This window comes from Elephantulus edwardii, unplaced genomic scaffold (genome assembly GCF_000299155.1).
Source record: "Elephantulus edwardii isolate Elephantulus edwardi_28Jun2011 unplaced genomic scaffold, EleEdw1.0 scaffold00008, whole genome shotgun sequence".
NCBI lineage: Eukaryota > Metazoa > Chordata > Mammalia > Macroscelidea > Macroscelididae > Elephantulus > Elephantulus edwardii.
The window spans coordinates 974,047-984,941 of NW_006399758.1; the positions used below are offsets into that span (position 1 = coordinate 974,047).

At 38.5% G+C, this 10,895-nt stretch overlaps 1 protein-coding gene across 2 annotated transcripts in view; it reads right to left on the reverse strand.

Annotated features, from left to right (window-relative positions):
* SGK3 (serum/glucocorticoid regulated kinase family, member 3) overlaps positions 1 to 9,929 on the reverse strand; it is a 139,080-nt gene extending 129,151 nt beyond the window's left edge. The window contains exon 1 of one of the 2 annotated variants that reach the window (XM_006880421.1): positions 9,711 to 9,927. In XM_006880421.1, the coding sequence (XP_006880483.1) occupies positions 9,711 to 9,788 (78 nt within the window). In that variant the 5' untranslated portion in view covers positions 9,789 to 9,927. Of the gene's footprint in view, positions 1 to 9,710 lie in introns of both variants that reach the window. The other variant, XM_006880420.1, reaches the window with a different exon arrangement.
* Between the last annotated feature and the right edge of the window lie 966 nt (positions 9,930 to 10,895).

Sequence of the window (10,895 nt, forward strand, 5' to 3'; positions counted from 1 at the left end):
ACAATGGAATACTACACAGCACTAAAAACCAAGGAACTCTTAAGACAGTAAACAACATAGGTGACCTTGGAGGATATTGTTGCTATTATTGTTAGGTGCCGTGGAGTCAAATATAACTCCTTGAGACTCTATTAACAAAAGATCTCAACTCTGTTCTATCTTGGACCATCCTCACACTTCGTGGCCCACTGCAGCAGTCACTGTGTCAATCCACCTGGTTGAGGGTCTTCCTCTCCTTCGCCAACCCTCTACTCTTCCCAGCATCATTTCCTTCTTCAAGGAATAGCACCCCCTAGCAACATGCCCAAAGTATGTGAGGCGAAGCCTCATCCTTCTTGCCTCCAAAGAACACTCTGGCTGCACCCTCTCTAAGACATAGCTGTTTGTTCTCTTGGCCTTCCATGTTCAGTGCTCTTCTCCATCAACACAGCTCAGAGGCATCAATTCTTTTCCTGTTATCCATGTTCATTCATTATGCTGAGTGAAATATGTCAGTCACAAAAGGACAAATATTGCATAACACCACTGTTAAAAACAGGACTGACATGGGGGCTTGGGAGGAAACTAGGAAAAGAGGGAACAGATAATGAACACTGCATTGGAACAGCTGAAGGAAAGAACTGCTTAAAAGGAATATATGATTAGGCATTATTGTTATAGCAATAGTCCAGATAGATTAAGAGGTGCATTGCAAAGTGGATTGGCAGGGAGGGGGAAGGAAATTGTGCAACAATGAATGATTTTTTTTTTAAGTGAAATGGAGGATAGGGAGAAAAATGTACAACAATGAATGAATGAAAATCCAACTTTCTGTAAAGTTTCATCAAAATCACACTCAAAACAAAACCTATTTAAATTCATGAAAATAGTCTCCAGATGTATGAACTAAAATTTTATTCTGTTTGTATTTGATTCATTAGCATATACAGTGTATCAATTAAAATATTTATATTACCGAAAGACAGCATTTTTAAAATGTTATCAAATAACTGAACGGACTAGTGACATGGTTCTTACGGAGTTGTGCTATTAACTCAAATGTGTTACCTCTCTGGTGGTTAAAATCCACCATTGCTCCACTGGACAAAGATGGGAATCTCCTCTTGTGCTATTTAAAACCTCATAAAACCTGTGTTCAGCTGTGGCTCAGGTCTGACTTGACAGAAATTAGAGATTAAAGATTAAATGTTTCTGTAATATTCAAAGAACAATACTCATGTACTATTTAACTAGCTGATGTAAAGCTAGTAACCCCACGCATGTCACAGGAGAACTGTGCTTCTCAAAGAGTTTTCCAGGTGTGGGTTGTTTTGTTTTTCTTCACTTTGCCTTTGTTTTTATTATTATTTAATAAATCACTATAATTTTTTGTTTTAATGTTTTCTCTTTTGTTGTTGTTGTTAACTGCCGTCGAGTCGCAGGCGACTCATAGCAACCTATGAAGGACAGTCCTCAATGCTTGGGTGTCTTTCATCCTCTCTCCTGGTTCACAGGGTTTCCGAGGCAAGCTATTATGGAAGTGGATGCCACTCCTCCTTCCAAGCTTGTTTTAATTGAGGAGCTCCACCCCACTCTCTCTCTGCATTGGGTAACCAACCATTAACGCATTTGACACATCAGTGTCACAGTGTTCAGCAGTCACAGCAACCAAGTTACTGCTGTATGGCAAGTGAACACACCAGGGCTACACAGCCTAGAGGAATGTTTGAACAAAAACAATGAAAGATGTTGTCTCTAGGTGAACTTGAACTTCCAATTTTTCAGTCAGTAGCCAAGTGTGTCATTAGTTGCACCAATCATAAATTTCACCCACTACATAAAAGAGGGTGGAGGGGCAGTGAAAAAAGACCAGATCCTCAACCAGATAGACTGACACAGCGACTGCAGCAATGGGCTCAAGTGTGCCAGAGATTGTGGGGATGGCACAGGATAACACAAGGTTCACATGTGTTGTTCATAGAGTTGTTGTTAGTCATACTCAACTCAACAGCACCTAACAACAACAACAACAACAGCATAAAGAAGCCAAAATCAAACCAACTGTTACTGAGTAAGTTCTAACTCATGATGACCCTCCACCAAGTGTCTAAGGCTCTGTATATAATGCTATGACCCCAAGGCTCCTGGTCTCACAACTTAGATCTACTAAAGTCTAATATTTTGTTTTCAGATTTTTTGCCAGGGATAAAATAGTAGAGATTCAACTGATAAAATTTTCTCGTCTCTTCTTACCTCTCAGAAGTAAAAACCAAACCAAGTCCACTGCCACTGAGCTGATTTGCAATCCTACAGATCTATGCAGAGCTAACAACAGGGTTTCCAAAGCTGCAATCATCATGGAAGTAGCTGGCATCATCTTTCTCCCAGGAGTGACTGGTGAGGTTCAAACTGCCAACTCTGAAGTTAGCAGAAAAGCATTTTAACCATTGTACTACTGGGATCATTCAGCAGTAACCACTACACTAAAATTATATAGTATTTATTTCCTAAAGTGATGTTTCACACAGCAAAACTTGACACATACTGAAACCAAACCTGACACTATTCAGTTAATTCTTACTTTTGCAATCTTATAAGACAGAGTAGAACTATCCCTAAAGGTTTCCTAGGTTGTAATCTTTACAGGAGCCATTTGCCACATCTTTCTCCAACAGAGTGGCTGGTGGTTTCAAACTGCAAACCTTTCAGTTAAGAGAAGAGGGCTTAAGCTGTAAATCTGGCACACAGTAAATATTCCATTATATGTTGGCTTTTCTCCTTCAAGGCAATCTTTTACATATTATTTTTAAAATATTATCCTCAGATTTCACAAGAGTCTCTTGTTATGTATTTAAAATTTTCCATATATAATCTTTCATTGTTTTTGTTCAGACATACCTCTAGGTCGTATAGCCCTGGTGTTCAAGTTGCTGTACAGTGGTCACTTGTGGTTGCTGTGAGGCTGAACACTGTGACACTAATGTGTCAAATATGTTAATGGCTGGTTACCCAATGCGGACAGAGAGTGGGGTGGAGCTCCCCGATTAAAACAAGCTTGGAAGGAGGAATGGATCCACTTCCATAATAGCTTGCCTCCGGAAACCCTATGAATCTGGAGAGAGGATGAGAGACACCCAAGCACTGAGGACTCTTCCTTCATAGGGTCGCTATGAGTCACCTGTGACTCGATGGCAATTAACAACAACAACAATAACAACAAACAATATATAATCTAATTCAGTCTTAATAGTGAATAACTATATGAAGAAAGTATAGGAGCTCCAGTGGCCTAGTGGTAAGAAGTTGCACTGCAATCCTAAAGGTACAAAGTTAGAATCAACCAGCTGTTCTTCAGATCAAGAATGGGCAATCTCTTCCCACACAATCTGCTGCCCTTGAAAATCCATAGGAGAGGCAGCTATGGGTCAACTCCAATGATGGTACACAATAACAACAACAACAACAAGGAAAGTAGAACAAATATTCTGACTTAAACATATGAGAAAAATGACAGAACAAAGAAAGTTAAGATTGTTGCCCAAGTTAACAAACTAAATTAAAAAAGGAAAAGAAAAGCCATCTCACACAGTTGGAATGAAAGTCTACATTTTCTCTTCCTCCATGCAACAGAACCAGTATCATAATCATTACTATTTAAAATACAGAACTAATAGAGTACACAAAATACAGAATCCTTAATTAATCTCATGGTTATTTCCAAAGTATAATTTAAAACATTAATGTTGAAAAGCCATTATGGCACCTCAAAAGTCTTCTATAATTTTTAAAATGAAAATCATCAAAATCTGTATTTATATACACAGAAGTAAAACAAGAGTAGGGGGAATAAAGTTAACTAATGTTTGACTGGAATCACCAATCTCATTTTGATGTAAAAATTAGGAGAAAGAGATATGAGTTGCACTGATATTTACAAAATAATTACCTACAGTCTGTTAAATAAAAAAGCCAAAAATTTTAAAGATGAATATACAAATACATAAAAACTATTCTTTCCAGTGAAAGATAGGTAGATACATTCACAAATTTGTAAATAGATAAGAACACTATAAAGAGAGACTGATAGGAAAGTGTCTCTCTCCTTCATACTTGCAAGGTGCCAATTAATTGACTTGAACTCACAGATTCCATGTACAACAGAAGCAAACACTATCCAGTCGTTCACCCTCCTATGACCATTAGTACGTTAAGCCCAATATTAAAGGCACTACGTCAATCCACATTATTGAGGCTCTTTCTATTTTTTTAAGCACAGGAGGTCCTCCAGAGACTGGTCCCATCTGAGAATATTAGGAAGATTTAAGTACATTTAAGTTATAGTCACATTAGTAGACCTGCAGTTTCATTGTGGCACTCCAATAACCTGCAAGAAGAGAGGTAAGGTTTCAGCTGGAATGTGAGGCAAAACCACAAGTCTCAGTCACGTTAGAGAAGCATCACTCAAAGCAGACAGAAACAGCCGTAGGCATCCTATGTGAGCTAAAGAGCATCAATGTATCTTAAAAGAAGCTACAGGACTTGAGGCATCAGAATCAGTTACTAGATCACAGTCCCCACATGGAGAGTCCGGGACGAGAACAACAAAATAACCCAGTCAAGCTGCCAGTGTAACTGAGTCATGCTGCCAAGACTAAACAACAGATTGAGTTCATATGCCATTTATAATCAAACTACAAAATGACAAGAGACTTAGGTTGATCTGACTGTACACTTCTTAAGTGACTTCCTGCTGAGGACAACAGTGCTCAGAAAGGGGAAGCTGCCTGCTATGGTTATGCAAGAAGAAGTATGACTAGAATTCAAGTCTAGGTTCCAGCCCCAAACAAGGAGGAAGTAAAAGAAAACCTTGTAAAGTTATTTTAAAAAAGCATGACTCATAAAAGAGTGGTTATTAAATAAGTTTTACTAAAATGCCAACAGGCAAAACCAAATACTATCAAAAATTGTGAAAAAAATAGTTTTTTTAATTACAAGAAAAAATTTATTTCACAGAAAACAGTACACATTATAACACGAAGCTATCTTACTTATTTGTTTTCACTTGAGTATTTTCTTATAGTCTGTCTTACTCAAACAGAAGGTTAATTCCTTCAGATCCTGTATCCTCCTGTATACCCCAGTGTCCAGAACAGCACCTAGCATACAACAGAACCTCACTGAAAATTTGTTGAGTGAATCAATTAATGTGTAATTTAGATTTGGCTGAAGTCAAAACATCCTAGAATTCACCGCATGTCTCTTTGAGCAGTTTTACAGAGCTTTCTACAAAGACTTATGGAAACAAGACTATAAAAAAATGGTTCCTAAATGTAACACAACCATGTGGGCCTGCTGAGGTTGTCACAGGTGTGCTGAGTGGGCTGAGCTCTATCTCCAGGTTCCAAGAAGCAAGTTCATGAGAACAAGCATGTGCACAGCAAATGAAATATGAACTCAGCAGTGCTTCTCATTCATTATCAAGTCAGCAAGTATTTACTGAACATCTAACTCAATTCCAATGTTAGAGAAACAAAAGCAACGAATATCCTCCTATAAAGGACCTTACATTCTAGTAAAAGAAAACATACACAATTCAAAACAAGGGACACCAAGTGGTGAAAACGGCTATTTAAAAATTGAGTAATTGCATCCCACTCCTGACACGCCACTCTTTGTGCTCGCTTCGGCAGCACATATACTAAAATTGGAACGATACAGAGAAGATCAGCAAGAAGAAAAAAAAATTGAGTAAGAGCACTAGAGAGTAAAATGGATCCAGTGAAAATATTTCTAGTGAAAATATTTCTTTCTCGGAAGACATGAACAAACCAAAGTGATCTGGATAAGACCTCTGAGTAATCAGTTGGCATTCTGGAAACAGTAAGGGTATTGGGAGAGGGTAAGTGATGCTACAAGTCTACTCAACCCTTTAACAGATGGAAAAATACCTGCACCCTGAAAGAAATAAAAGGACACTGAGTTACCTTACTACCTCTACCTACATCTACATATGAACTCTGTTAAGTAGGACAGGAAGTATTGGCTCCAAAGAGGAGAATGGCGTACAGGTAAAAATAAAGACATAAAAGGAATGAAAATCTCTGTTATAGGTGGAACTGTGCCCAAAAAATATGTATCAAAAATCTTAATCTGTATGCCTGAAATTTGAGAATGGTGTGCCATTGTTAAGTTTATGGCACTGGATTAATTGTAGGGTATATTTTTAGTACATCTTTTACAAAATATCAAAGCAGCAGATTAAGCAAACAAAGATAGATGCTAAAGCCACAAGATCTCCAAGGAAGTGAGAATCAGAAACAAGGAGACAAGGACCCTCCCCCTAGTGAAAACTGAGATTAAAAAAATGTTCCCCAAGAACTAGCACCTAAGTTCAGATGTCTACCTTCCTAAACTGTGATAAGGATGCTCTGGTGACCTAGTAGTGAAGCGCTGTGCTATCAACCTAGAGGCAGCTGGTTCAAATCCACTAGCTGCTTTGCAGGAGAAAGATGGACCCCTTCTCCCCATGTGATTTCCAGCCTCCAAAAATCCACTGCAGGGTCAGTGAGGAATCAGTTCCAGCTCAACAGCAAATAACAACAAACTGGGAGAAAAATCTGCTGTGCTATTTCTGTAAAAGCAGTACTTAATAATAATCAGCCCATCTTTATAGACTTCATAATTTTATTCAACATAAACTGACCTTTATTTTCCTTCAACTGGTATGCATTAGAGACCCCATCGTTTCCCCAACAGCAGAGAGCCAAGGGGATCCTGAGTCTGTAGTTATTCCTTCATTAATTGTAGGTGCCAGAAATGAATGGACACTGATGAAATTCCAGGAACAGAGAAAGTCAACTTCAGTCAGAGGTTTGTCAGTCCAGCCTCTCACAGCTGGTCTGGCAAGGATCTCCAGGTGCCCCAGGAATGCAAGAGCCTCCTCCTTGCTCCCATGGGCTCAGTCAGTGATTTGCATACACTGTGGAAGGAAACTCCTCCCCTCATAAACCACAAACCTGAGTTCAAGTAAGAGGAAGAACAAGAATTGACAGCTTTAGCATTTTCACTTAAAAGAATAAGGATTAACCTGACTACTGTTAAGTGAATAAGCTGAACTAAGCATTAAACAGAATTAGTTTCTTGAGAGTACCCAGTAATTGCTGGTTTGTAAAGATCACATCCGTTGTAGATAATGTAAGTTGAATTGCCTTAGAGTAGTAGTAATAAGAGATCTTTGTATAATACAAACTGGATTACTGGACCAAAATACTATATTGGATTTTTCATGACACTAATTAGAAAACTTGGAAGCAGGAGTGGCATCCACTTCCTAAACAACATGCCTCTAGAAACTCTATGAACTTTGATAAACGATGGTAATTACAGAAAGGCTTCAGGCCTTTTGTTCATTGGGTTGCTATGAGTCATGCTCGACTTGACAGCAATCAACAACAGAAAACTGACTAGTGTCTACAAATAGTCACTGATAGACTAAATCGGTAAATATTCACTATAGAGGTAGTTTTTATATTATGACAGCGTTCTATTCTGACAGGTCAGTTGTAAATTTGTTCTGACATAAGTTGAATACCTCATTTTTTAAATGTTTTCATTATCATTGTCTTTATTACCAGTATCATTTTCTATTCAATTCTTTGGGGTTGGCATAAGAATGAAAACAGCTAATTAAGCACTGCACTACTGCATTAACACATAGTACTAAGGACAAAAATGTACCATTAAACAATAATGAAAACAAACAAAAAAGCATGCTCAAAAGTACAATTCATGGTAAGGAGTATCTGTTCTAAATTTAGGTAATTTCTACTTATTATTTATAAAGACCTATGACAGACGAATAGGGAGCTCTGGTGGCCTAGTGATAAGAAACTTTGCTGCAATCCTGAAAGCACATTATTTGAATTCACTAACCTCTTCCCCTCTGATTAACTGCCTCTGAAAACCAAATAGTCGGTCAGCTATGGTTCCACCTTGACAGTACACAGCAAGAGCAGATGAATAGATTTTTACCTAAACTTCACAGAGTTGCTGTAAGTGTGGTCAACAGCACATAACAACAAAGCAGATGAGGCACTGGGAGCTAAAAGGTGACATTCCTCCCTCCTATTTAGGAGCACTGAGTTTAAGTCTCAGCCAATAGGTCTCATGCCCGGCTAGCATTTATCTGTCAGGGGAAGCCTGTGTGCTGCTATGATGCTCAACAAATTTCAATGGATCTTCTAGACTAAAGCAAACTAGGAAGAAAGGCCTGATTCATCTATGTATAAAAATCAGCCCATAAAAGCCCTAGTGATCACAGTAAAACACTGTCTAATCCAAAACTGATCATGAGGATGACGCAGGACTGGGTAGCATTTTGTTCAGTTGTGTCTGGGGTCATCCTAACTTAACACTGATGTTGGTAGTTAACAACAATAGGTTTTGTTGTTAGGCAATAAAAAATAAACTTACAGTGGGCTCTGCCTTTTTAGACAATTAAAACAATAAGACTCATCAACAACCTGTGATATACAGATGAAATTGAGGAGGACCTAAAGCACTTGCTGCATAAAGGCAAAAACTACAGTCTTCAAAATTGACTGAAGTTCACCATCGAGAAAACAAAGATTCTCACCACTAGGCTAACTGGTAGCACCATGATAGATGGAGAAGACATTGAGGTTGTTGATAATTTCAGATTGCTAGGTTACAAAGTCAACACCCGTAGCATCAGCAGTTATGAAATCCAAAGATGAATGCATTGGGAAAATTTGTTGTCAGAGACTTCTCCAAAGTGGAAAAGAACAATGATGTCAGCCTAAAGACTAAGGTGAGCCTGATCCAGGTCATGATCTTTGCAATTACTTGCTATGCATCAGAGAGCTGGACAATGACCAAGGATGACAGAAGAAGAATAAATGCCTTTGATTTGTGGTGCTGGAGAGGAATATTGAATATACCATGGACCAGCAAGAGAATAAACAGGTCTTTCTTGGAAAGGGTGAAACTAAGTTTTTCCTCAGAGGCAAGGATTTTGAAGTTCTGTCTCACATACTTTGGGTATGTGGCCAGGACAGACCAGTTTTTTCAGAAGGACATCATGCTTGGAAGGGTGGAGGGACAACACAGGGGAGGAAGACCCCAGATGAGATGGATTGACTCAGTGACTAGGGGAAGGGGGGTAGATGTGTCAGAGTCAGTGAAAATAGGTCTGGATAGGGCAAGCTTTAGAGCTGTTGTATGTGCTCGCAGGTGACTCAATGGCACATAACAACAATAACAAAGCAATAAAAGATAAAATATTTTAAAACTGGCATGGAAAATAGCAAATACCCTAAGAATTATACCATGAAAACTGTAAGACAGTGGTTCTTAATCTAGGATTAATAACTTCAGAAGTCCATTAATCTCTACAAGTGCATGCAAAGTCATGTGAAAGTGCACAGGTCTAAGTGTACACATGTGGACTTTGTGTGGCAATGGGTCCATCAGTTCCATAAGCTTCTCTAGAGTAATATGTAAATACACAAACTATGTACATCTCTATGTTAGTTAGAACAGGAACATTTACTCTATTTAGCAAAGCAGAGAAGATTTTTCTGGAGGAGTCTTTATTTAAAAGATAGGTAAAATGTGGATATGAGAAATGCGCCAACAGCCTAGGCTAGGGTAAAAGAGAATCAAGAAATGTAAATATTCAATGTTTCCCACATTTCATGTTATATACTTACAGTAAACCTCTTCTTTTTCTCTCTGTGTTCATCAGAGCTGGGAATGCTAACACTTGGGCAGCTTTCTTTGCAGTCCATGGTAAAATCTCTTTGGGTTTAATGTCTCAGAAGAATACCAAAAACTGAATCTGAAGAAACAGTCAGCAGAGGGCAAACATCATTAACTAATCCAAAACATAAAACCTTTTGAGGTAATGTTCAAATTCCATCATGCAACCTTAACCAAGAGGAAGAGAGAAGAAAAAAAAAAAGAGAGGTTGATTAGCAAAGTAACTTTAAGAAACCATGATTTGTCATTCCTTATTCTTATATTACTTTAGGCAGTAATTTACTTTTGCTCCTAAGTCTCACCCCAAGTTAAAGGTTTTGTTTCTCTTATATTCCTATCACAACACTGGCCTAGTGAGTAGGAAGCAGCACTGCCAATCCAAAGGCAGCCTCTTCGAATGCACCAGTTGCTCCCAGAAAGAAAGATGAGCAATCTTGTCCCATATGTGACCTTCAGCCTCTGAAAACCTGAAGGATGGTCAGCTATGAGCTGGCATTGACTCAATCATAGTCAAATATCTACATCGCATCTCCCCTCCTTGCAGTCAGGAAATTCTTGTAGCTTATTCACCACAGTTGATGTAGATGAAGCACTAACTTCACTGAAAGAATGCTAGCTTGATGACACAGAACAAGGGAAGGTTCAGATCTGCTGTTCACAAGGTCACTATGAACTGCATGGCACTATGAACTTGATGGCACCTAACAAGAACAAGCGTGATGGGTTCAGACCACAGCTCCTCAAAGTTTAGTCTTCAGACTTCAGACATCAGGATGACTAGGTACAGCTTGCTGAAAAATTCAGGCAAAGTGACTCCACACAAGACCCATGAATTTAAAACTATTTTATTTTATTTAATATAACATTACTTACTGTTTTCCACAAGGAGCTCTGATGTCCAAGTGGTAAGAAACTATGTTGCAATCCCAAAGACACACGGTTCAAATCCACCAACTGCTCCACCAAAGATGAATGGATTTACTGTGTGATTTACTGTCTCTGAAAACCTGCCAGAGGATCTACTATCGATTGGTTCTGACCACAATGCTAGGAAATTAACAAACAGTAACTCATTTAATATCCAGAATGGAACTATATGGTAACATGACTTGTATAAATGAGAAACTTGAGAAAAT